Below are 27,904 nucleotides of genomic sequence, written 5' to 3' on the forward strand. Positions count from 1 at the left end.
CTTGACCCATGGAAACCAGAGTTTAGAAAATTCCAGTGATCAGTAATGAAGCTCCGAGGCAGCTGCTGACTATGGTCAATCTGTTGAAAAGCAGAGAGCAGCTGAGCTCCCTTGCTGGCTTCCTTTGTGTTCACTGTTTGTGTCTGTGGATCTCGACATTGACCAGAGCTGGATGCCTTGTGTTCTGCTGGTGGAGAGTTACACGGAGAAACAGCAGCTTAAAGACAACTGACATGACTGGATGCCTTTGCAATCAACCTGGTGGTGGGATGGGGTGGGCTGCGTGTAGTAATCTGCTTCATTCTTCCTACCACGCCATCTACATGGTAGCTTTAGAAACCAAGGCACTCCTGACTTTGAGGTGGCTGTTTACACTGACTTCCCTGCTGGTTTGGCTCGAGCAGGGCATTGAGCATCAAATGGAACATTCTTTCGCTCTCTTTCCCCCCGCACCCCCCAGCACAGAAATCATTGAACAGTAGAAGGGACTTTTGTACCATGTGATGTACACTGCAATGCCAGGACTTTTCATCGTGCTGAACTGTCATTGTCAGCCTTCAGCATTTCCACTGTGTTTACCATCCACCCACCGTCTGCTGTAAATATGATCTCAATGGGAGTCTTGTGCTCGTTTACTTGGAAATTTGCCATGACAGTAAACTCTGGATTGTAAATCTTATTTTCTCCCCCACCCGCACCACCCACCCCTCGCCCCACCCACCCCCACATGTTTACAAGAATTCAGCAGCTGTGTTTATGTAGATTATTGGACTGGGAGGATGTTACAGGGAAGGGTTGGGCACTTTTTGTGATGGTTTAAAATAGGTTTATCTGATATCTGCTTTACCATCAGTGTTTTTATAATAAAAGCTTTGTATTGTCTAAGTGAAGCCGATGTGCATATACAATCCAGATCTGGGAATCGAGTTGGTGAATCAGCAGACCCTGAGGCACTGTCCCTCAGTCTGTCTTTGACGTGCCTGCCATATAAATCATCTGTCGAGGGAGGAGTGGGGGAGGAGAATGAACCACATGGGCAGACACGTGAAAACCTACCTCACAGAACTGGCGGCTGCAGGTGAAGATAAAAAAAATGAAATAGCTTGAGGGAATTTGGAAAGATGCATGTTAATATGTGATGCTTGTTAAATGGACCTCATGCTGCCAACAGGATCATAAATAGGAGAAGGCCATTTGGCCTAGCGAGCCTGCTCCATGATTCATTCAGTAAGATCATGGCTAACCTGATTGTGGCATTAACTCTGCTTTCCTGCCTATCCCCTATAATCCTTGACTCCCTTGTCGATCAAAAATCTGTCTTAACTCAGCCTTGGATATGTTCAGCAAGCCAGCCTGCACTGCTCGCTGTGGAAGAGAAATCCACAGACTAACCACCCTCAGAGAAGAAATTCCTCCTCATCTCTTGTCTCAAAATCTTAAACTGTGTCCCCTAATTCTCGATTCCTCTACGAAGGGAGAATCCTCTCAGCATCTACCCTTATGTTTCAATAAGATCACCTCTCTCTCTTCTAAACTCCAATGAGTATAGGTCCAACCTGCTCAACCTTTTTTCGTAAGACAAACCCCTTCATCTCAGGAATCAGTCTACTGAATCTTTGAACTGCTACCAATGCAAGTATATCCTTCCTTAAGCAAGGAGACCAAAATAAACCACACCAAGGTGTGGTCTTACCAGTGCCCAGTACAGCTGTAGCAAGACTTCCCCATGTTTAAACTCCAACCCCCTTGCAATAAAGGCGGACATTCCATTTGCCTTCCTAATCACTTGTATGCTGACTTTTTCGGCTTCATATACCAGGACACCCAGACCCCTCTGCACCACAACGTTCTGCAGTCTCCGTTTAATTAATATTCTGCTTTTCTATTTTTCCTGTCAAAATTGGCAACCTCTCATTTTCCCATGTTATATCCCACCTGCAAGCTTTTTACCCACTCACTTCACCTATATATACCCCTTTGCAGATTCTTTGTATCCTCCCCACAACCTACTTTCCTACGTATTTGGGCACAATACAGTCAGCACCTTCATTCGAGTCATTGATATAGATTGTAAATAATTGAGGCCCCAGCACTGATCCTTGTGGTACTCCGCTAGTTGCAGCTTAACAACTCGGAAAGGAACCTTTTATCCTAACTCTCGTTCCTGTTAGTTAGCAGTTTCTCAGGATAATGTTCTAGGCCCAACCATCTTCAGCTGCTTCACCAATGACCTTCCATCATAAGGTCAGAAGTGGGGATGTTCGCTGATGACTGCACAACGTTCAGCACCATTCACGACTCCTGAGATACTGAAGCAGCCCATGTCCAAATACAGCAAGACCTGGACAATATCCAGGCTTGGGCTGACCAGTGGCAAGTAACATTCACGCCACACAAGTGCCAGACAATGACCATCTCCAGCAAGACACAATCTAACCATCTCCCCTTGACGTTCAGTGGCATTACCATTGCTGAATTCCCCACTTTCAACATCCTGAGGGTTACCATTGACCAGAAACTGAACTGGACTAGCCATATAAATACTGTGGCTACAAGAGCAGGTCAGAGGCTGGGAATTCTGCAGCGAGTAACTCACCTGTCTCCTCAGCCTGTCCACCATCTACATGGCACAAGTTAGGAGTATGGTGGGATACTCTCCACATGCCTGGATGAGTGCAGCTCCCACAACACTCAAGAAGCTAGACACCATCCAGGACAAAGCAGCCCACTTGATTGGCGCCCCATCCACAAATTTTCACTCCCTCCACCACCAACGCACAGTAGCAGCAGTGTGTGTACCATCTACAAGATGCACTGCAGCAACTCACCAAGGCTCCTCAGGCAGCACCTTCCAAACCCACGACCACAACCACCAAGAAGGACAAGGGCAGCAGATACATGGGAAAACCACCACCTGGAAGTTCCCCTCCAAGTCACTCATCATCCTGACTTGAAAATAAATCGCCGTTCCTTCATTGTCGTTGGGTCAAAACCTTGGAACACCCTCCCTCCCAATCAGCACTATGGGTGTACCTACACTGCAGGGACTGCAGCAGCTCAAGAAGGCAGCTCACCATCACCTCAAGGGCAATTAGGGATGGGCAATAAATGCTGGTCTAGCCAGTGACACACTCATCCCATGAACAAGTGGGAAAAAACACAATTCTCTATCCATGTTAACATACAACCCCCAGCACCATGAATTCTTCTGCAATAAACTTTTATGTGGCATCTTATCAAATGCTTTTTGGAAATCCAAACACAAGACATCTACTGATTTTTCCTTTATCCACCCTTAAATCCGCAAAAAAAGCACCAGTATGTCAAAACAATTTCATTTTCACAAAACCATGTTGACTCTGCCCAGTTGTATTATGATTTTCTGAATGTCCCTGCTACTACCTTCTTAACAATGAATTCTAGCATTTTCCCCATGTCAGACGTCAGACTAACTGGCCTATAGTTTCCTGCTCTCTTCCTCCTTTCTTGAATGGAGGGGTTAGATTTGTGGTTTTCCAATCGACTTGGACCTTTGCAGAATCTAGGGAATTTTGGAAGGTTGTAAACAATGCATTCACTATCTCTGCAACCACTTCCTTTTTAAACCCGAGGATACAGGCCATCAGGTCCAGGGGACTTGTCAGCCTTTAGTCCCATTAGATTTCCTAGTACTCTTCCTCTGATGCTCATTGTTTGAAGTTCCTCTCTCCCTTTCACCTCCTGTTTTTTGTGTCTTTGTTCAAAATCTCGGCCATTCCCTTGTTTCCCATTATTGATTCCCCAGTCTTGCTCTCTAAGGCACCAACACTTACTTTAGCTACTCCCTTTTTATATACTTGAAGCTGTTTTTATATTTCTTGTTAGTTTTCTCTTATACTCCTAATTTCTCCCTCTTTAATTTTTTAAGTCATCCTCTGCTGGTTTCTTAAAATTTTTGCAATCTTCTCACCTACCACTAATCTTTGCTGCATTATACATCTTTTCTTTCAATTTGATACCATTTTTAACTTCCTTTTCCCATTCCAGTTTTCATACCCTTGTATTTCCCTTTGTCTAACTTTAAGACGCTAGTTTCAGACCCAAATTGCCCACCTTCAAACTGAATGTGAAATTCCTAATATGTTACGATCCCTCTCACCTAGGGGATAAATACGTTTCGAAATGGTCTCACCGGGCAGGCCGGTTAATGGGCGCAGATGGGCCTGGTCTTGTGCTATAATGGAATCATTACATCACTTGTGAATTGGCACTCGCTAATACGTTCCCTGAGATACCTCAGGCCTGTGCCATTAGAGAGGAATTCTTCCAGTGTCCTGGGCAGTATCCATTCGCTTAGCCACAAGTGCCGTTCATCTTTCTGATTGTTTAGGGCTTATGCTGTGTACAAAATGGCCATCAGCTTTGACTACAGAACAGCTGTTGCGCTCTTAAAATTGCAAACAAGACCTCGGGTCTTCCCAAAGTGCATCATGATTGTTTTTATTTATTCATTCACGGGTGTGTGTCGCTGGCTGGGCCGGCATTTATTGCCCATCCCTAATTGCTCCTGAGGAGGCAGTGGTGAGCTGCCTTCTTGAGCCGCTGCAGTCCCTGTGGTGTAGGTGCACCCACTGTGCTGTTAGGGAAGGAGTTGCAGGATTTTAACCTTACAGACAGTGTGTTATACATGAAACATGAGTTTTACAGGACGATCAAAGCTGGGTTTTAGAGTTTCAGCACTCAACATGGCTTTGCTTCTCATAACTGTTTCAGGCTCTGTTGTTTGCTGGAAATCTGGTGCCAGTGTTGCCCTGGTATCAGGCACCAAAGTGCATACTTATTTCCTCCTATTGTTCCCACCTCTGACCTGAGTCCATTTTAGAGGAGCACTCTGCTCCTGAGGTGCACACTGCCTCTGAGCTCCTCTTTCACTCAAAGCTGCCATTCAAAGTTTTGAGGCAGATCATTTTTCTCCTCTGTTTTGATTACTCAAGTAGTCGCTCTGCCAGTGTGAGCCCCTATCTTATAACTTGCTCACTGTGGAACTTCACTAACTACATACTGGGCTTCATGCTGCACTGGCGCGTCGGCCTAGATTTTGTGCTCCCCAGTGTGGGACTTGAACCCACAACCCTCTGCTTTAAGAGGGGCGAATGCTACCCACGGAGCCGTGCCTGCCATTTATTAGCTTTTGTTCTTGCAGCAGCTCCCACAGTAAAAAAAGAAATACCCCCATGGAGAGGTGAGAAGGGGGCGATTGAAAGCTTGGTGAATGGGAGAGACTTAAAGGGAATTGCAGAGCCTGACAGGAATGCAGCTGAAGGCTGTGCGGCCAGTGCTGGAGGGAAGGGAGGAGTGCAGAGCTGAAGATGTACAGCTGAAGGGAGATGGGAGCCTTGGTGCTGGCAAGAGAATGGACACGATGGGCATTTTGAACATTGTATTGGGTGGGGTGGTTGGCAGGTAGGGACAGAGGGTTGGTTGGCAGGTGGGGACACAGGGGTGGTTGGCAGGGGGTAGTGGTTGGCAGGTGGGGACACAGGGGTGGTTGGCAGGGGGTAGTGGTTGACAGGTGGGGACACGGGGGTGGTTGGCAGGTGGGGACAGAGTGGTGGTTGGCAGGGGGAGTGGTTGGCAGGTGGGGACCGAGGTGGTTGGCAGGGTGAGTGGTTGGCAGGTGGGGGCACAGGGATGGTTGGCAGGTGGGGACAGAGTGGTGGTTGGCAGGGGGAGTGGTTGGCAGGTGGGGGCACAGGGATGGTTGGCAGGGGGAGTGGTTGACAGGTGGGGACACAGGGGTGGTTGGCAGGGGGTAGTGGTTGACAGGTGGGGACACGGGGGTGGTTGGCAGGTGGGGACACGGGTGGTTGGCAGGTAGGGACAGAGGGTTGGTTGGCAGGTGGGGACACAGGGGTGGTTGGCAGGGGGAGTGGTTGACAGGTGGGGACACAGGGGTGGTTGGCAGGGGGTAGTGGTTGACAGGTGGGGACACGGGGTTGGTTGGCAGGTGGGGACAGAGTGGTGGTTGGCAGGGGGTAGTGGTTGACAGGTGGGGACACGGGGGTGGTTGGCAGGTGGGGACAGAGTGGTGGTTGGCAGGGGTTAGTGGTTGACAGGTGGGGACACAGGGGTGGTTGGCAGGGGGTAGTGGTTGACAGGTGGGGACACGGGTGGTTGGCAGGTGGGGGCACAGGGATGGTTGGCAGGTGGGGACACGGGTGGTTGGCAGGGGGAGTGGTTGGCAGGTGGGGACACAGGGGTGGTTGGCAGGTGGGGACCGAGGTAGTTGGCAGGGTGAGTGGTTGGCAGGTGGGGACACGGGTGGTTGGCAGGGGGTAGTGGTTGACAGGTGGGGGCAGAAGGGTGGTTGACAGGTGGGGGCAGAAGGGTGGTTGGCAGGGGGGGGTTGGTTGACAGCTGGGAACCACATGCTAATGGGTAAGGGCGAGGCTGTTGCTGGGCTTGACTTGGACAGGATATACGCTGCAGACTCTGAGGGCCAGGTGAAGGTAATGGAGGCTTTGAGAGCAGGTTGCTTAGAGGTGGTGGAAGGGGAGTTGGTCAGATTTTTAGGATGGTGCTTTATTCCTTGTGTGCCAAGGGTTAATTCCACTTGGTGAGCGCAGGGGGCTGACGGGAGACACTTGTGTGGGGGTGGGGGGTGAGGCGATAAATGGAATTATTCCCTCTCAAAATCACATCCTGAAAGACTCCAACTCACTTCCCAAGTGACCCTTCCCTGCAGTGACTATATCAATGCTTGCCTTCATCGGAACAGGAGGAGGCCATTCAGCCCCTCGAGCCTGTACTGCCATTCAATCAGAGCATGGATCCCATTTACCAGCCTGTCTCTGTATCTTGCAGTACCTTTTGGCTAGCAAATATCTATCGACCTCTGATTTAAAATGATTAATTGTGCTTACCTCTACTGCTTTTTGTGGAAGAGAGTTCCACCTGTGTTCTAGGCTTTAGCACTGTCTCAGTGGCAGAACAGCAAGTGTTGGATAGTGGTTGGGGTAGAAGCACTTCTGGGCGCGGATGGTCCGCTGTGCAGTGAGGTAAATGATGGCCCTGGCAGGCATGTCCATCAACATCATTTGCATTTATATAGCGCCTTAAATGTGGAATGTTCCACGGTGCTTCAAATGGGTAGATTTTAAAGGAGGAGAGAGAGGCGGAGAGGTTTAGGGAGAGTATTCCAGAGCTCAGGGCCCCCAGGCTGCTGATGGAATGGCCACCAATGATGAAGCGGTTAAACTCAGGGCTTCACATGGGGCCAGAATTGGAGGAGCGCCGAGACCTCGAGGGTTGTAGGCGGGAGGAGGTTACGGAGATGGGCAAGCAAGGTCAAGGAGGGATTTGAAAATGAGGGTGAGAATTGAGTTTAAGGTATGTGGTGGGCACAGTGGGGCACCCCCAGTGGGGCAAAATTGTGCCCTTTGTTATCGGCACTGCCTTTTGGTGGGTAAGAGTATGAACATCTGGTTAATAGCTGGCCATTTCTAATCTGTGTGCCTACAGGGTGAGAGGCACGCACCATTCCCCAGCTCAGTTCTGAGGCATTCTGTTTGTCAGAGTTCTTGGGCAGGCGAAGGATTCAGTGTCCAAACAGAATAATTGGGTCACTTAGGCGTGTTTAAAGTAGATCCCAGAACATAATCCGTTCTAAACAGATTGGAATGGATTTTCAAAGGCCTGCCTTTGTCTGGAAAACGTTGTGCTGAGGAAGATGCTGTCTTACCTCGGGCAGCTTGCAATGGGACAGTGATGACAAGTGCAGAAACCTGGGAGAAATTTGCAGCTTTTGGAAACTAGCGTGGGGACAGAGAATCGACTGGAAACTAGCGTGGGGACAGAGAATCGACTGGAAACTAGCGTGGGGACAGAGAATCGACTGGAAACTAGCGTGGGGACAGAGAATTGACTGGAAACTAGCGTGGGGACAGAGAATCGACCCGGAGAGCAGTCAGTAGGTGAGTACATTCCACCAATCTTTCTCTGCCTAGATGCTCAAGAGGGGAAAGTCCTGTCGTGTATTTATTATCTACAGTGGGATATCTGTACTGTTTGTTGAGGCCCTCCTTTGCTGTGTTATTGCTGTAGGTGACAGGGTGCTGGGTGCAATAGCCTTGTACTCTTCTACTGGTTGTGTTTCCTCAACAGACTAATTCTATAAACCGTGTTATTTAATCATCAGGGATGTTGGAGCTAGATACACGCTCTCTAACAGACACCGTGCAGTATCGGCATTAAATAAACTCTCAGAGTGAAGCCCCCTCTACTCTATCCCAACAAACACTCCCAGGACAGGTACAGCACAGGGTTAGATACAGAGTAAAGCTCCCTCTACGCTGTCCCCATCAAACACTCCCAGGGCAGGTACAGCACGGGGTTAGATACAGAGTCCCCATCAAACACTCCCAGGACAGGTACAACACGGGGTTAGATACAGAGTAAATCTCCCTCTACACTGTCCCCATCAAACACTCCCAGGACAGGTACAACACGGGGTTAGATACAGAGTAAATCTCCCTCTACACTGTCCCCTTCAAACACTCCCAGGACAGGTACAGCACGGGGTTAGATACAGAGTAAAACTCCCTCTACACTGTCCCCATCAAACACTCCCAGGACAGGTACAGCACGGGGTTAGATACAGAGTAAAGCTCCCTCTACACTGTCCCCATCAAACACTCCCAGGACAGGTACAGCACGGAGTTAGATACAGAGTAAAGCTCCTTTTACTCTATCCTATGATTTCCTATTTTCTCCTAAAGTTAACGAGCATTTAGGATTTTTTTTGGTTCCAACTTTCCCCTGATTCAGACCTGAATGAACTGGACGTTGTTTTGAGGTTGAAGTGGTTTCGCGCTCCTGCCTGAGCAGCAAGGGGCCAATGCTTCACCCCAACCCACTCCCTGATAGTGAAATCGCAGCTCCTGAATCCTCGAGTGCGGAGCCACTTGCTCTAGGACTCTTCCTGACGCAGGTACTGTTCTTCAGGTCTGTCCCCCCCGAACGCTGACGATGGATTTCCTTTTGGGTCTTAGGTCTCGTGCATGTTCGTTCCAGTACATCTTCCCTTCAACAAGACCAGGGTCCTGCTGGCCCATCTCTTGGGAGCCTGTGGGCCTACAGCCGGCACCCCTGGTGCAAGATGAGCTCTCTGGTGAAGCTGGCATTCGGTGACTCAGTGGGGCAGTTGATGTGTTGCATGTCACCACCATCAGATGGCAAAACCACGGGCGCCAGCAAACTTGGAAAACTGAGCCGAGAGGACTATCGGAGGCATCTGCAGGCACTGGAGGAAGAAAAGTATGTATCAAAGGCAGATTTTTCATGGGACTTGGCAGGCTATTTGACTAGAAGGGGCATCGCAGCCTGCCAGCGGCCAGGGTCCACAATGCGCTGCCCAAGGAGGCAGGTTCAATCGAAGTATTCAAAAGGGAATTAGTTATCTGATAACGAGTAATGTACAGGGTTACGGGGAGAAGGCAGGAAAATAGCACCGGGCGAATAGCTCATCCAGAGAGCCCGGCGCTGACACGATGGGCTGAATGGCCTCCTCCTGTGCTGTAACAACTCGGCGTTCACACAGTCACCGCTACTGACTGGAATAAATCCCACGTTTTATTGTGCGGGAGTCCAGGGCTTTATATTTCGACCAGTGTTTTTTGAGAAACGTTCACACAATTGTGACCCTTTGCCCGCGACCCTTGCTCCCGGTGACCAGGAATCCGAGAGGATTTCCCTCTCTTCTGCTTCCAACACCCAGGCCAACCGAGCAACATTCAGCTCTGTCCTGGATCGAGCCCTTCACGGCCCCCACACTGCAGCGCTCTGGAAAATTCGGTCATTCCCGCTGCAGAGGGTGGGGGCTTTTCAGCCTATTGAACCCATGCCAGACCCCCCACCCCCCCCACCCCGGGAGCAGACCCATCACCCCCCACCCCCCACCCCACCCACTCTGCCCCTGTAACCCTGCAAGTTTATTACCTCACAGTGCCCACCCAGTTTCCTCATGAAATCATTGCTCATCTCCACTTCCACCACCTTCATCTGCAACACGTTCCGGTTTATTACCACGCGCTGTCTTCAAAAAAAAATGTTCTTCCTCTCACACACACACACATCCCACTGCCCCCCCCCCCCCCCCCCCCCCCCCACCACCACCACCACCACCACCACCACCACCACCACCACCACCACCACCACCACCACCACCTCCTGCCCAAAACCTTAAATCTACCTTTAACTCCCGGTGCTGCCCTGTTAACCTCCATTTTCCACCCTGCAGGGAGGCAGATTCTCACCCTTGTTATCTCCTCGTCTTCACTCTCTCTCCCACATCCACACATCCACCCACCCCCGGTATGGGGGGATGATTCACAGGGACTCCCGCTCCACCCTCTCCCCCTCTTCACTGTCAGATAAAACTCTTCCTCCCTTTCAAATCCCGAGAAACTTGACTGTCTCGGGCCCACCCCGATGACACAAGGCAGGACCACCACCCCCACCGCCGCCGCCGCCGCCGCCGTTAGCTCAAGTCTGCGAATCTGGGTGTGGGTTCAAACTTGTTTGTGTCCCACAGGAAGAAGCGGGATGAGGACTTTGCTCGGAGGAAAGTGGAGAGAGCGGCCATGAGAAGCCACATGAGACAGAAGTACCAGCTTGGCCAGGTATTGTGCGTCTTGCGATGCTGCTCTCACCTGTGCTCGATGCTCCTGTCTTCACTATACCCCATGCTGAACCCAGCCCTACCCCAGGGCACAGGCTGCACAGGCACTGGCCTGGATAGTAAGATGTTGGCCTGTTTGGAGATGTTACAGGAGGGCCCCTGCTCACCTCCGCCTTCCTACCACAGGGCCTTGATTTAGCATGAGATGCACCAGTTCGACACAGCAGCAAGAGGGGCCTGGGAGTCTCTGCACATTGCAGCTTAATCACTGTGTGAACTCAGTGAGCTGGCCAGTCACTGAGCCCCTTCAATCTGTAACACACACACAGACACGCACACACAGACACACACGCACACACACACACACACAGACACACACACACACAGAAGCACACACACACAGACACGCACGCACACACACACACAGACACGCACGCACAGACACACACACATACAGACACGCACACACACAGACGCGCACATACACACACAGACACACACACACACACAGACGCGCACACAGACACACACGCACACACACACACACACAGACACGCACACACATGCACACACACACACAGACACACACACATACAGACAGACGCACACACACACAGATGCGCACACAGACACACACACACACACACACCGTTATTCAGCAAGGGAGGAAGGGATAAACCAGGGAACTACAGGCCAGTCAGTCTAACCTCAATGGTGGGGAAACTATTGGAAGCAATTCTGAGGGACAGAATTAATCTACACTTGGAGAGGCAGGGATTAATCAAGGACAGTCAGCATGGTTTTGTTAAGGGGAGGTCATATCTGACCAATTTGATTGAATTTTTCGAAGAGGTGACCAGGTGTGTAGATGAGGGCAATGCATTTGACATAGTCTACTTGGACTTCAGCAAGGCTTTTGATAAGGTCCCACATGGGAGACTGATAACGAAGGTAAGAGCTCATGGGATCCAAGGCAATTTGGCAAACTGGATCCAGAATTGGCAGAGTGGCAGGAAGCAGAGGGTGATGGTCGAGGGGTGTTTTTGTGACTGGATCCCTGTGTCCAGTGGGGTTCCACAGGGATCGGTGTTGGGTCCCTTGCTGTTTGTGGTATATATAAACGATTTAGACTTGAATGTAGGAGGGTTGGTCAGTAAGTTTGCAGATGACAAAAATTGGTGGGGTAGTAAATACTGAGGAGGATAGCCTTAGATTACAGGAGGATATAGACGGGCTGGTCAGATGGGCTGATCTGTGACAAATGGAATTTAATCTGGATAAGTGTGAGGTGATGCACTTGGGCAGGACAAACAAGGCACGGGAATACATGATGAATGGTAGGACCCTGGGAAGTACTGAGGATCAGAGGGACCTTGGTGTGCATGTCCACCGGTTCCTTAAGGTCATGGGACAGGTAGATAAAGTGGTTAAAAAGGCATATGGGATACTTGCCTTTATTAGCCGAGGCACAGAATGTAAGCACAGTGAGGTTATGCTGGAACTGTATAAAACACTAGTTAGGCCACAGCTAGAGTATTGCGTGCAGTTCTGGAATCCACATTATAGGAAGGATGTGATTGCACTAGAGAGAGTGCAGAGGAGATTTACCTGGATGTTGCCTGGGCTGGAGAGTTTTAGTTATGAGAGATTGGATAGACTGGGGTTATTTTCCCTGGAGCAGAGGAGATTGAGGGGGGACATGATTGAGGTGTATAAAATTGAGGGGCATAGATAGAGTAGACAGGAAGGAACTTTTCCCCTTAGTGGAGGGATCAATAACCAGGGGGCCATAGATTTAAGGTAAGGAGCAGGAGGTTTAGAGGGGATGTGAGGAAGAATTTTTTCACCCAGAGGGTGATGGGAATCTGGAACTCACTGCCTGAAAGGGTGGTAGAGGGAGAAACCCTCATAACATTTAAGAAATATTTGGATGTGCACTTGCGATGCCATGACATACAGGGCTATGGGCCTAGTGCTGGAAAATGGGATTAGAATAGTTAGGTAGTTGTTTAACCAGCGCAGACTCAATGGGCTGAAGGGCCTTTTTCTGTGCTGTAGACCTCTATGACTCCATGACTCAATAGATCTGTCAAAATAAGCTGTGCACCTCGACAATGCCTTTTCCCACCACAGGATGTCCCAAACTGCTTTAGTCAAGAACATTTTGAAGTGTAGTCACTTTGTAAGATAGAAAAGGACTCTCTCTTTCAGTGATATTGGTCAAGGGAAAAATATTTGCCCCAGGATACAGGAAAATAACCTCCCTGCTCTTATATTCTGTGCCTCGGCTAATAAAGGCAAGTATCCCATATGCCTTCTTAACCACTTTATCTACCTGTCCCGCTACCTTAAGGGACCGGTGGACATGCACACCAAGGTCCCTCTGACCTTCAGTACTTCCCAGGGTCCTACCATTCATTGAGTATTCCCGTGCCTTGTTTGTCCTGCCCCAGTGCATCACCTCACACTTATCCAGATTAACTGACTGTGGAACCTTTCACCCTTCCCGCCTTAGAGAGAGTCTGGACTTAACCTCTCATCCAACAGTGCTGCACTCCCACAGTGCTGCCCCACTAACTGTACTGTGCTCCCTCAATACTGACCCTCCTACAGCACTGTACTCCCTCAATACTGACCCACCATAGGGCAGTACTGCACCCACTGTACCGTACACCCTCAATACTGACCCTCCTACAGCGCAGTTCTCCCTCAGTGTTGTCCCACTGACTGTACTGTGCTCCCTCAATACTGACCCCCCTACAGGGCAGTGCACCCTCAATATTGACCCTCCTACAGCGCAGTGCCTCCCTCAATACTGACCCTCCTTCATGACAGTGCTCCCTCAATACTGACCCTCCTACAGGGCAGTGCTCCCTCAGTGTTGTCCCACTGACTGTACTGTGCTCCCTCAATACTGACCCCCCTACGGGGCAGTGCACCCTCAATACTGACCCTCCTACAGCGCAGTGCTCCCTCAATACTGACCCTCCTTCATGGCAGTGCTCCCTCAAAACTGACCCTCCTACAGGGCAGTGCTCCCTCAATACTGACCCTCCTACAGCACAGTGCTCCCTCATACTGACCCTCCTACAGGGCAGTGCTCCCTCAATACTGACCCTCCTACAGTGCAGTGCTCCCTCAATACTGACCCTCCTACAAGGCAGTGCTCCCTCAATACTGACCCTCCTACAAGGCAGTGCTCCCTCAATACTGACCCTCCTACAGCGCAGTGCTCCCTCAATACTGACCCTCCTACAGCGCAGTGCTCCCTCAATACTGACCCTCCTACAGCGCAGTGCTCCCTCAATACTGACCCTCCTACAGCGCAGTGCTCCCTCAATACTGACCCTCCTACAGCGCAGTGCTCCCTCAATACTGACCCTCCTACAGGGCAGTGCTCCCTCAGTGCTGTGATCAGCTTATCAACCTGGATTCTCGGCTCAGGTTTCTGGAGTGGATGTTCAATGAGGAAGGAGAATAGACACTGTTCTTTGTCACTGTAACCTAGTAGGCCAGAGATGAATCATCAGCTTGAAATCTCTCTTTCTCTCTACCTCTTTTTTACTCTTTCTCTTTTCTTCTCTCTCTCCCTTTCTCTCTCTTTCTCTTTCTCTCATTCTCTCCCTCTCTCCCTCTCTCTCTCCCCCTCTCCCTCTCTATCTCTCTTCCACTCTCTCTTGCTCTTTCTTTCTTCCTCTCGCTCTTCCTCTCGCTCTTCATCTTTCTCTCTTTCTTTCTCTCCCTTTTTCTTCCTTTATATCTTCCTCTTTTCTCTTTCTCTCTTTGTCTCGCTCTTTCTTTCTCACTCTTTTCTCTCTCTCTCTTTCTCTCACTCTTTCTCACTCTCTTTTCTCTCTCTTTCTCTCACTCTTTCTCGCTCTCTTTCTCATTCACTCTCTCTTTATCTTTCTCTCCCCCTTTCTTTCCCTCTCTCTCTTTTTCTCCCTTTTTATCTTTTTCTTTCTCTTTGCCCCCCCCCTTTCTCTTCTCTTTCTCTCTCCAGAACGAGAAGGACGCCCAGCAGCTGAAAGCAGTGAAGGGGAGGGTTCACCTGGCTGAGGACCTGGTTACTATCGTCAATGTGGGGAGGACGCCAGGGACTGCTCCCCGGCTGCTTGGAGCGCTCCCTGGGCTCCCGGAGACTAACCTGACTGAGCTAACCAACACAGCCCAGGCCACCATCAACCAACTGCGCCAGACAACGGAGAGACAGTGTGCGCTGATGTGACCGGGTCAGGGCCGAGGCCCAGCAGTTCCTCCATCCTCCATTCAGCCCACCACCCGTCTCTGGTGGGAGATGTGCCAGGGGTGGTTGGGAGGGGTACGATCAATAGTTTGGGTCTCTCCAGTGGTCACCGTCCATGTCCTGCCCAAATGGGGAACGGTGCCCAGGGTTCAAATACCCCGGCCCAACTCCTTCGCCGGGCGGGGTAATGATGGAAACGCTCCGGCTCACTTTGCTCACCTCTCCCGATCCTCAAGATCCCACCACTGGTCGCACGTCCCCTCCCCCCTCAGCACACCCCCAGGGGGAAGTGAGGCCCATCACAGACCTGAGCAGTCACCTCGTAAATTTATTTTATATTTTAGCTCCTGTATCTAACCCCATGCTGTACCTGTCCTGGGAGTGTTTGATAGGGACAGTGTAGAGGGAGATTTACTCTGTATCTAACCCCGTGCTGTACCTGTCTTGGGAGTGTTTGATGGGGACAGTGTAGAGGGAGCTTTACTCTGTATCTAACCCCGTGCTGTACCTGTCCTGGGAGTGTTTGATAGGGACAGTGTAGAGGGAGATTTACTCTGTATCTAACCCCGTGCTGTACCTGTCCTGGGAGTGTTTGATGGGGACAGTGTAGAGGGAGATTTACTCTGTATCTAACCCCGTGCTGTACCTGTCCTGGGAGTGTTTGATGGGGACAGTGTAGAGGGAGCTTTACTCTGTATCTAACCCCGTGCTGTACCTGTCCTGGGAGTGTTTGATGGGGACAGTGTAGTGGGAGCTTTACTCTGTATCTTACCCTGTGCTGTACCTGTCCTGGGAGTGTTTGATGGGGACAGTGTAGGGGGATCTTTACTCTGTACCTAACCCCGTGCTGTACCTGTCCTGGGAGTGTTTGATGGGGACAGTGTAGAGGGAGATTTACTCTGTATCTAACACCGTGCTGTACCTGTCCTTGTCTGTATTCCCTCCACTGATGTGTGCACTCTTGTTGAGCGCATTGTGAGATAGGTTGCTCTCTACATCTCACCCCTCCTGTCTTGTGACAGCCAGTCGGCAACGTGAGACCTCACAGGGGCATGATCAAGTGCCCTCCTCCGGGGGCAAGTGACCTGGACAGGGGAGGAGTTCCTGCACCCTAACCCGCGGTTACCCTGGCAATGGTCTGTCCTGGTTTCCGGTGTGAAATCTCCCTGTCCGCTGTTCCCTCGTCTTTACGTTGTGTGTTATTTCGATTTTTAACCGGCGGGTTGTATTTTTACATGTTTTATGGGTGGGCCTGAGGCTGTGACACGGCTGCTGTATAACAACGGCTAATAAAACATCAGCAGGATCTCAGCTGCTGCCTCTGTTTGGATTTTCCAGAAGGTCAGGGTGGAGGAGCGTTCCCGGCCCAGAGTTGGGGGGGTGGGGTGGGGGGGGGTGGTGTCCAGAGTGGGCGCCAGGGCGGGAGGGTGGCAGGAGTGTGTTATAACCCTAACTTGTGTTGGGGGAGAAGGGGACAAGAGGTGGGGTTTGTGGGGGGGTGGGGGGGGGGTGTTTTGTGCAGTCCCAAACGGGAGTCCAAACAGACTTGATGGGGAGGCGGTGGGGGGGGGGGGGGGGTTACAGACGGACGTGAGGGGTGTTTACAGACAGACGTGAGGGGGAGGCGGAGGGGGTGTACAGACGGATGTGAGGGGGAGGCGGAGGGGGTGTACAGATGGACGTGAGGGGGAGGTGGAGGGGGGGGTACAGATGGATATGAGGGGGAGGCGGAGGGGGGTGTACAGACGGATGTGAGGGGGAGGTGGGGGGTGGGTACAGATGGATATGAGGGGGAGGCGGAGGGGGGTGTACAGACGGATGTGAGGGGGAGGCGGAGGGGGTGTACAGACGGATGTGAGGGGGAGGCGGAGGGGGTGTACAGACGGACGTGAGGGGGAGGTGGAGGGGGGGGTTACAGATGGATATGAGGGGGAGGCAGAGGGGGTGTACAGACGGACGTGAGGGGGAGGTGGAGGGGGGGGTTACAGATGGATATGAGGGGGAGGCAGAGGGGGTGTACAGACGGACGTGAGGGGGAGGCGGAGGGGGTGTACAGACGGACGTGAGGGGGAGGTGGGGGGTGGGTACAGATGGATATGAGGGGGAGGCGGAGGGGGGTGTACAGACGGACGTGAGGGGGAGGTGGAGGGGGGGGTACAGACGGATATGAGGGGGAGGCGCTGGAGGATACAGACGGATGTGATGGGGAGGAGGTGGAGGGTACAGATGGACGTGAGGGGGAGGCGGTGGAAGTTACAGACAGACTTGAGGGGGAGGCAGTGGGGGGTCGTGACCATCTCCCCAGCTCAGCCACATCCTTGTGAGAAAAGGGGAAGGACCGAGGTTGAAGGTGAATATGTTGTGAGGGAGGGGCTGGTCCAGTGTGATAATGGGACCCCAATCTGCAGAGCCAGATGACAGTACAGGGATTTCATCTGCCTGCTGCTGTCCCCTGACCCAGTCATCAGTGACAGTCAGTACAGTTTGTTCAGGGCCACTTTACTGAAGGACACGAGCTTGTCTCGGCCCCCGACTGATTTAAGATGAACCTCGTCAGATCCCAACCCTCCCTCCCCATCCATCAAAGGATTCTCTGGGAGAGTTTACACTGATTGTGACTGCTGTCTGCCCATGAATGGGAGGATCAGCAGATCAGCTCAGTGTAGTCAGTTAGTCAGAAACAGTACCTGCTACACACACACACACACACAAACACACATACACACAAACACACACTAACACTAAAACACATACACACAAACACTAACACACCAAAACAAACACACTAACACACACACAAAAACAAATACGCTCTAACACACAAAATAACACACAAGCACACACATACACAATAACACATAAACACACATTCACACTAACAGACATACGCTAACACAGGCACACTCACGCACATGTGCACACTATGAACTCACAAACACACACACACTAACATACACACTCACTCACTCACACACACACACACCCACACATGCACACAAACACTCTCGCACATACTAACTAACGCACGCACAGTGGCAGCTGTGTGTACCATCTAAAAGATGCACCGCAGGAACTCAGCAAGGAACACCACCACCTGGAAGTTCCCCTCCAAGCCACTCACCATCCTGACTTGGAAATATATCGGCCGTTCCTTCACTGTCACTGGGTCAAAATCCTGGAACTCCCTCCCTAACAGCTGTGGGTGTACCCACACCACAGGGACTGCAGCGATTCAAGAAGGCAGCTCACCCACCACCTTCTCAAGGGGCAGTTAGGGCTGGGCAATAAATGCTGGGCCCAGCCAGCGACTCCCACATCCCGTGAATGAATAAAAAAAGAGGGACCGCAATTCAGGAATAATCTAATCGAACAGATCTCTGCCTCAAAGAGGGACAACTCCACAGGGATCGTGCAAAGGTATTGAGATTAGAGAGAGAAGATGAAACCATACACAGCAGGCCGTGTGAGGAGAGAGATTCGACAGGCAAATGTCGGGCAGGCATCGGAATGTATTCCTTTACTCAGGTACACAGCTGAATGAATATATTCCTTTACACAGGTACACAGCTAAATGAATATATTCCGTTACACAGGTACACAGCTGAATGAATATATTCCTTTACACAGGTACACAGCTGAATGAATATATTCCTTTACACAGGTACACAGCTGAATGATTGTATTCCTTTGCACAGGTACACAGCTGAATGAATATATTCCTTTACACAGGTACACAGCTGAATGAATGTATTCCTTTACACAGATACACAACTGAATGAATATATTCCTTTACACAGGTACACAGCTGAATGAATATATTCCTTTACCCAGGTACACAACTGAATGAATATATTCCTTTACACAGGTACACAGCTGAATGAATATATTCCTTTACACAGGTACACAGCTGAATGAATATATTCCTTTACACAGGTACACAACTGGATGAATATATTCCGTTACACAGGTACACAGCTGAATGAATGTATTCCTTTACACAGATACACAACTGAATGAATATATTCCTTTACACAGGTACACAACTGAATGAATGTATTCCTTTACACAGGTACACAGCTGAATGAATGTATTCCTTTACACAGATACACAACTGAATGAATATATTCCTTTACACGGGTACACAGCTGAATGATTGTATTCCTTTACACAGGTACACAGCTGAATGAATATATTCCTTTACACAGGTACACAACTGAATGAATATATTCCTTTACACAGGTACACAGCTGAATGAATGTATTCCTTTACACAGGTACACAGCTGAATGAATATATTCCTTTACACAGGTACACAGCTGAATGAATGTATTCCTTTACACAGATACACAACTGAATGAATATATTCCTTTACACAGGTACACAGCTGAATGAATATATTCCTTTACACAGGTACATAGCTGAATTAATGTATTCCTTTACACAGGTACACAGCTGAATGAATGTACTCCTTTACACAGGTACACAGCTGAATGAATATATTCCTTTACACAGGTACACAGCTGAATTAATGTATTCCTTTACACAGATACACAACTGAATGAATATATTCCTTTACACAGGTACACAGCTGAATTAATGTATTCCTTTACACAGGTACACAGCTGAATTAATATATTCTTTTACACAGGTACACAGCTGAATTAATGTATTCCTTTACACAGATACACAGCTGAATGAATATATTCCTTTACACAGGTACACAGCTGAATGAATGTATTCCTTTACACAGGTACACAACGGAATGAATGTATTCCTTTACACAGATATACAACTGAATGAATATATTCCTTTACACAGGTACACAGCTGAATGAATGTATTCCTTTACACAGATACACAACTGAATGAATGTATTCCTTTACACAGATACACAACTGAATGAATATATTCCTTTACACAGGTACACAACTGAATGAATGTATTCCTTTACACAGATACACAACTGAATGAATATATTCCGTTACACAGGTACACAGCTGAATGATTGTATTCCTTTACACAGATACACAACTGAATGAATGTATTCCTTTACACAAATACACAACTGAATGATTATATTTCTTTACACAGGTACACAGCTGAATGATTGTATTCCTTTACACAGATACACAACTGAATGAATATATTCCTTTACACGGGCACACAACTGAATGAATATATTCCTTTACACAGGTACACAGCTGAATGAATATATTCCTTTACACAGGTACACAGCTGAATGATTGTATTCCTTTACACAGATATACAACTGAATGAATATATTCCTTTACACAGGTACACAGCTGAATGAATATATTCCTTTACACAGGTACACAGCTGAATTAATGTATTCCTTTACACAGGTACACAACTGAATGAATATATTCCTTTACACAGGTACACAGCTGAATGAATGTATTCCTTTACACAGGTACACAGCTGAATGAATATATTCCTTTACACAGGTACACAGCTGAATTAATGTATTCCTTTACACAGATACACAACTGAATGAATATATTCCTTTACACAGGTACACAGCTGAATTAATGTATTCCTTTACACAGGTACACAGCTGAATGAATATATTCCTTTACACAGGTACACAGCTGAATGAATGTATTCCTTTACACAGGTACACAGCTGAATGAATGTATTCCTTTACACAGGTACACAACTGAATGAATGTATTCCTTTACACAGATACACAACTGAATGAATATATTCCTTTACACAGGTACACAGCTGAATGATTGTATTCCTTTACACAGATACACAACTGAATGAATGTATTCCTTTACACAAATACACAACTGAATGATTATATTTCTTTACACAGGTACACAGCTGAATGATTGTATTCCTTTACACAGATACACAACTGAATGAATATATTCCTTTACACAGGTACACAACTGAATGAATATATTCCTTTACACAGGTACACAACTGAATGAATGTATTCCTTTACACAGGTACACAGCTGAATGAATATATTCCTTTACACAGGTACACAGCTGAATGAATGTATTCCTTTACACAGGTACACAGCTGAATGAATATATTCCTTTACACAGGTACACAACTGAATGAATGTATTCCTTTACACAGATACACAACTGAATGAATATATTCCTTTACACAGGTACACAGCTGAATGAATGTATTCCTTTACACAGATACACAACTGAATGAATGTATTCCTTTACACAAATACACAACTGAATGATTCTATTCCTTTACACAGATACACAACTGAATGAATATATTCCTTTACACGGGCACACAGCTGAATGAATGTATTCCTTTACACGGTACACAGCTGAATGAATGTATTCCTTTTCATGGGCACACAGCTGAATGAATGTATTCCAGTTCACGGGTACACAGCTGAATGAATGTATTCCTTTACACGGGCACACAGCTGAATGAATATATTCCTTTACATGGGTGCACAGCTGAATGAATATATTCCTTTACACAGGTACACAGCTGAATGAATATATTCCTTTACACAGGTACACAGCTGAATGAATATATTCCTTTACACAGGTACACAGCTGAATTAATGTATTCCTTTACACAGATACACAACTGAATGAATATATTCCTTTACACAGGTACACAGCTGAATTAATGTATTCCTTTACAGAGGTACACAGCTGAATTAATATATTCCTTTACACAGGTACACAGCTGAATTAATGTATTCCTTTACACAGGTACACAGCTGAATGAATATATTCCTTTACACAGGTACACAGCTGAATGAATGTATTCCTTTACACAGGTACACAGCTGAATGAATGTATTCCTTTACACAGGTACACAACTGAATGAATGTATTCCTTTACACAGATACACAACTGAATGAATATATTCCTTTACACAGGTACACAACTGAATGAATGTATTCCTTTACATGGGTACACAGCTGAATGATTGTATTCCTTTACACAGATACACAACTGAATGAATGTATTCCTTTACACAGGTACACAGCTGAATTTATATATTCCTTTACACAGGTACACAGCTGAACGAATATATTCCTTTACACAGGTACACAGCTGAATGAATGTATTCCTTTACACAGGTACACAACTGAATGAATGTATTCCTTTACACAGGTACACAGCTGAATGAATGTATTCCTTTACACGGGCACACAGCTGAATGAATGTATTCCAGTTCACGGGTACACAGCTGAATGAATGTATTCCTTTACACGGGCACACAGCTGAAAGAGTGTATTTACAGTGGGAGGAATTGGATGCGGATGAGGAGGAACAGTTTTGGATCCACCTATGAAAGAATGGGTTTTGGATTGGGATCTTGCACAGCTGCCTTGTGATGTGCCTCCCTCACACTCGGTGTGTGACCCAGGCAGATGCCTGAACGCTGGTAAACTGCGCTGCATTTACTGATGGTGCTGCACAGGGCAGGGACATTGGCCTTCGAGCTGATTGATGACCTGGGTTTGTCCTGAACGTTGAGAGAGCCCCACTCTGCATCATGTCTCTCTTCATGTCCTTGACTTCAGGCTGCTCACTATCTTCAATCTGTCTCCACACAATGAGATCTCTCACCGTTCTCCTTGTCCCATCCGGTTTATCATTCCCACCAGTTACTTGGAGTTATAAATCTGACGGGTCTGTGAGTTCCGCCTCCTCTCTCCCTTCAGCCTGGCTCACTTGCTGCTTTATATAAGACAAAGTCCTCCCTCCCCGGGGCCACTCGCATCCAGGGTACCAAGCAGAGCCCAACCCAATGAAGCGGCTCGGCAGGAAGGTATGGGAGCTCCCAGCTCAGGGGTGCTCTCGCGCTCCTGTCCCCGGGGCAGAGGTCCAGTCTTCCTCCCACTGGATCCACACCAGCCCCTGGGCATCCGCCTTCTCCCCCAGTGAGGGGCAGGGAGTCCAGCCGTATGAGGACATCCCCTCGACTGCGAGCAGCGGCTGGCTGAACCTGTACCGCCTGTGGAGAAGTGACGGGCTCCGCAACATGCACCTGGTCATGACCCACAACTTTAACACCCTCGGACCCATCTACAGGTGAGAGGCTGGGCGTTAAAAAAAATACCTGGTGTTTTTATGGTGCCGTTCACCACTTCCAGACACCCCACAGCGCTTTACAGTCAGGAAGGTACTTCACTGATGCAGGGGACAAGGGGGGCAGATGGGGCCCTGGTTTAATGTTCCATCTGAAAACCAGGACATAAGAGTGCAGCACTCCCTCTGTCGGAGGGTCAGTGCTGAGGTAATGCCGCACTGTTGGAGGGTCAGTACAGAGGGAGTGCCGCACTGTCTGAGGGTCAGTGCTGAGGGAGCACCGCACTGTTGGAGGGTCAGTGCTGAGGGAGCACCGCACTGTCGGAGGGTCAGTACTGAGGGAGTGCCGCACTGTCGGAGGGTCAGTACTGAGGGAGCACCGCACTGTCGGAGGGTCAGTACTGAGGGAGCGCCGCACTGTTGGAGGCTCAGTACCGAGGGAGCGCCGCACTGTCAGAGGGTCAGTGCTGAGGGAGTGCCGCACTGTCAGAGGGTCAGTACTGAGGGAGCGCCGCACTGTCAGAGGGTCAGTACTGAGGGAACGCCGCAATGTCAGAGGGTCAGTACTGAGGGAGCGTCGCACTGTCGGAGGGTTAATACTGAGGGAGCATTGCACTGTCAGAGGGTCAGTACTGAGGGAGCGCCGCGCTGTCGGAGGGTCAGTACTGAGGGAGTGCTGCACTGTCAGAGGGTCAGTACTGAGGGAGCGCCGCGCTGTCAGAGAGTCAGTACTGAGGGAGCGCCGCACTGTCAGAGGGCCAGTACTGAGGGAGCGTCGCACTGTCGGAGAGTCAGTACCGAGGGAGTGCCGCACTGTCGGAGGGTCAGTACTGAGGGAGCGCCGCACTGTCAGAGGGTCAGTACAGAGGGAGCGCCGCACTGTCGGAGGGTCAGTGCTGAGGGAGCGCCGCACTGTCGGAGCGTCAGTACTGAGGCAGCGTCGCACTGTCGGACGGTCAGTACTGAGGCAGCGTCGCACTGTCGGAGAGTCAGTACCGAGGGAGTGCCGCACTGTCGGAGGGTCAGTACTGAGGGAGCGCTGCACTGTCGGAGAGTCAGTACCGAGGGAGTGCCGCACTGTCAGAGGGTCACTATTGTTTCTACGACAGTGACTAAACTTCAGAAGTACTTCATTGCTTGTAAAATGCTTTGGGATGTTTCCAGGTCATGAAAGATGCTGAAAGGAGAAGGGACTCCTTTGTGGAAATCCATGTGGAGATGTAACTGGAATGTCCATGTGCCACTGAGTTACCTTGTCTGGCATTGGGGCTTGCTGGGGAGTTGGGTTTCTCCCTCCTGGTGGTATTGGCTGGGGCGGGGGGTGGGAGGGGGGGGAATTCACCCCCGAAACACAATCCAGTGTCTGTTCGAATGTGCAGGTTGGGGTTGAGGGCTGAACTAGGCTCAGCCACACTGCCTGCACCTTTGAACATTGTACAGGTCTCTGTAGGAGAAGAGGTGTCTGTGTGTGTGTGTGTGTGTGTGTGTGTGTGTGTGTGTGTGTGTGTGTGTGTGTAAGCGCTGAATGGGGTTGTGAGGGGCGTTGGGACATGGGTCTTGTCTTTCACTAACTGTTAGCTGCTCCTCTATCAGGGAACGGCTGGGAAGGATGGAGACCGTCAACATCTACCTCCCCAAGGACATTGCTCTGCTCTTTCAGTCGGAGGGGTCTTTACCCAAGAGAATGATGCTGGATGCCTGGGTGGCCCACCGGGAATATCGGAACCAGCAGCGTGGGATCTTCCTGATGTAAGTGTAGAGATGGTGGGGGCAGCATCGCTCCTGTGGTGGGTGAGCATGTGGCTGTTTTGAGGACCTGGCGACAGATGCTGCTTGAGAACGCTGAATGTGCAGTGTGGCACTGGGCTGCCTGCCTCTCTGGTGAACTCTGTGCCATAAAGGATCTCCGCTTACTCAGAGTATAATGACACGAGAAGTGAAGTAGATCAACTGGGAGCCAGCAAGTCAGTACATATTACCCTGTCCAAGCAGCAAGGACCCAGTTAGTGATATGAAAGCCTTCCTCTCTCTCCATAAACATCTGCAGTGTGACGTCTGAATTGTAGAAAAGATTTCCAAAGCAGTGTCTAAAACGAAGATGTTAGTTTAACTCGAGCTAGACTTGCAAGTTGTATTTTCTTTGATGCTTACGCATGTTGACTCCCAATGGGAGAACTCTTTAGTTTTAATGGGATGTGCCCTGTCCTGGTATCATTCAGTTACTGCTCAACTGTCTCATCTGTCAAAAGGAGGGCATCAGTTTTGCACATTATCACTGGCAAACACACATTTATGTGTTGTCATGTGTGATCAGCCACACTATCAGAAGGCAAGCTTCAGTGTTAGACCCGCAGTCCAGCTAACCGACTCAGCAGCATCATCAGCAGCCTGAGAAGCTGAGCTAACAGGCTGACTTGTCAGTGCAGTACTGAGGAAGTGCCGCACTGTTGGAGGGTCAGTACTGAGGGAGTGCTGCACTGTCGGAGGGTCAGTACTGAGGGAGCGCTGCACTGTCGGAGGGTCAGTACTGAGGGAGTGCCGCACTGTCGGAGGGTCAGTACTGAGGGAGTGCCGCACTGTCGGAGGGTCAGTACTGAGGGAGTGCTGCACTGTCGGAGGGTCAGTACTGAGGGAGCGCTGCACTGTCGGAGGGTCAGTACTGAGGGAGAGCCGCACTGTCGGAGGGTCAGTACTGAGGGAGTGCCGCACTGTCGGAGGGTCAGTACTGAGGGAGAGCCGCACTGTCAGAGGGTCAGTACTGAGGGAGTGCCGCACTGTCGGAGGGTCAGTACTGAGGGAGTGCCGCACTGTCGGAGGGTCAGCACTGAGGGAGCGCCGCGCTGTCGGAGGGTCAGTACTGAGGGAGCGCCGCGCTGTCGGAGGGTCAGTACTGAGGGAGTGCCGCACTGTCGGAGGGTCAGTACTGAGGGAGCGCCGCGCTGTCGGAGGGTCAGTACTGAGGGAGTGCCGCACTGTTGGACAATGAACAGAGAACTCCCAGTGTCCCCGGCAATATTCCTCCCTCAAAATGATCAAGAAGAGAGGAGCTGTTTATGGGATGAGGGAGAGAGGAGCTGCTGTGTTTGTCCTGGATAGTCTTTGATTCGCTGCCAAGTGCTCTGGGTAAGGGCCCGAATAGGAATTGGAGTCTGCACACACTGACTGTTCAGGCAGGTCCCAGCAGGGCTAGCTGCAGACTGGAGGGTTGAGTCGGTGTGTGAGGAAGGCACACAGCGAGTTTCCACGGTTAATCCCCTGTACCAACTGAAGCTGCTGATCCTGGCTGGAGCTGTATTCGGGCTGGACTGCTCACCACAGTGTGAGCTCCTACTTTCAGGACGTTGTGGTGAGGACAGGATTAGCAAGGCCCCCCTGATGGAGTAACCCTTTGGCACTCCCTCTCTAGAAGAGAGTTATAAAGTGTGGGCTGGAGCGGGGGAGAAGAGCCGTACTCCAGAGGAACCTGGGATTGAACTCCAGACAGTAGAACGGGTCAGTGCAGCCTTGGGGTGGGGATCAGAGATCAGGGGCCTGTGAGTGACCCATGCTCTGAGTTTGCCTTGCAGGAATGGAGAGCAATGGAGAAAGGATCGACTGGTCCTGAATAAGGAGGTAATCAGTCCAATCGCTGTCAGTAAGTTTGCCCCTCTCCTGGAGGCAGTGACGCTGGACTTCACACGCTATATTGACCAACGTCTGGAGGCAGGTGATGGTGTCACAGAGGTCAACATGATGCCCGATCTCTTCCGATTCGCTCTGGAGTGTAAGTGCACTAGCACAGGGTACCGGGTGGGGCTGAGTGAGTCAGGATCCCTCATTTCCAACATTGCAGGTGCAGGTCGGGCATTATCTGTACCCGGGTTATATCCAACACTCTCCGTGCCCGGGTTATATCCAACACTCTGTGTACCCGGGTTATATCCAACACTCACCGTACCTGGGTTATATCCAACACTCTCCGTACCCGGGTTATATCCAACACTCTGTGTACCCGGGTTATATCCAACACTCTCCGTATCCGGGTTATATCCAACACTCTCCGTACCCAGGTTATATCCAACACTCTCCGTACCCGGGTTATATCCAACACTCTGTGTACCCGGGTTATATCCAACACTCTCCGTACCCAGGTTATATCCAACACTCTCCGTACCCGGGTTATATCCAACACTCTGTGTACCCGGGTTATATCCAACACTCTCCGTAACCGGGTTATATCCAACACTCTCCGTACCCGGGTTATATCCAACACTCTCCGTACCCGGGTTATATCCAACACTCACCGTACCCGGGTTATATCCAACACTCACCGTACCCGGGTTATATCCAACACTCACCGTACCCGGGTTATATCCAACACTCTGTGTACCCGGGTTATATCCAACACTCTGTGTACCCGGGTTATATCCAACACTCTCCGTACCCGGGTTATATCCAACACTCTGTGTACCCGGGTTATATCCAACACTCACCGTACCCGGGTTATATCCAACACTCACCGTACCCGGGTTATATCCAACACTCACCGTACCCGGGTTATATCCAACACTCTGTGTACCCGGGTTATATCCAACACTCTGTGTACCCGGGTTATATCCAACACTCTCCGTACCCGGGTTATATCCAACACTCTGTGTACCCGGGTTATATCCAACACTGACCGTACCCGGGTTATATCCAACACTCACCGTACCCGGGTTATATCCAACACTCTCCGTACCCGGGTTATATCCAACACTCACCGTACCCGGGTTATATCCAACACTCTCCGTACCCGGGTTATATCCAACACTCTCTGTACCCGGGTTATATCCAACACTCACCGTACCCGGGTTATATCCAACACTCTCCGTTCCCGGGTTATATCCAACACTCTCCGTACCCGGGTTATATCCAACACTCTCCGTACCCGGGTTATATCCAACACTCTGTGTACCCGGGTTATATCCAAC

At 49.7% G+C, this 27,904-nt stretch overlaps 2 protein-coding genes across 2 annotated transcripts in view; both read left to right on the plus strand.

Annotated features, from left to right (window-relative positions):
- LOC121272866 overlaps positions 1 to 27,904 on the plus strand; it is a 124,068-nt gene that overhangs the window by 19,819 nt on the left and 76,345 nt on the right. The window contains exons 14-19 of the mRNA XM_041179701.1: positions 9,030 to 9,294; positions 10,571 to 10,658; positions 14,661 to 14,869; positions 22,806 to 22,955; positions 24,546 to 24,701; positions 26,519 to 26,715. Coding sequence (XP_041035635.1) covers positions 9,030 to 9,294; positions 10,571 to 10,658; positions 14,661 to 14,869; positions 22,806 to 22,955; positions 24,546 to 24,701; positions 26,519 to 26,715 — 1,065 coding nt within the window. The remainder of the gene's footprint in view (positions 1 to 9,029; positions 9,295 to 10,570; positions 10,659 to 14,660; positions 14,870 to 22,805; positions 22,956 to 24,545; positions 24,702 to 26,518; positions 26,716 to 27,904) is intronic.
- The window catches only part of LOC121272854 (cytochrome P450 11B, mitochondrial-like), a 36,301-nt gene continuing 18,980 nt past the window's right edge, over positions 10,584 to 27,904 (plus strand). Inside the window, exons 1-3 of the mRNA XM_041179681.1 lie at positions 10,584 to 10,658; positions 24,546 to 24,701; positions 26,519 to 26,715. Of these exons, the coding sequence (XP_041035615.1) occupies positions 24,562 to 24,701; positions 26,519 to 26,715 (337 nt within the window). The 5' untranslated portion in view covers positions 10,584 to 10,658; positions 24,546 to 24,561. The remainder of the gene's footprint in view (positions 10,659 to 24,545; positions 24,702 to 26,518; positions 26,716 to 27,904) is intronic.

This window comes from Carcharodon carcharias, chromosome 36, assembly GCF_017639515.1.
Source record: "Carcharodon carcharias isolate sCarCar2 chromosome 36, sCarCar2.pri, whole genome shotgun sequence".
NCBI lineage: Eukaryota > Metazoa > Chordata > Chondrichthyes > Lamniformes > Lamnidae > Carcharodon > Carcharodon carcharias.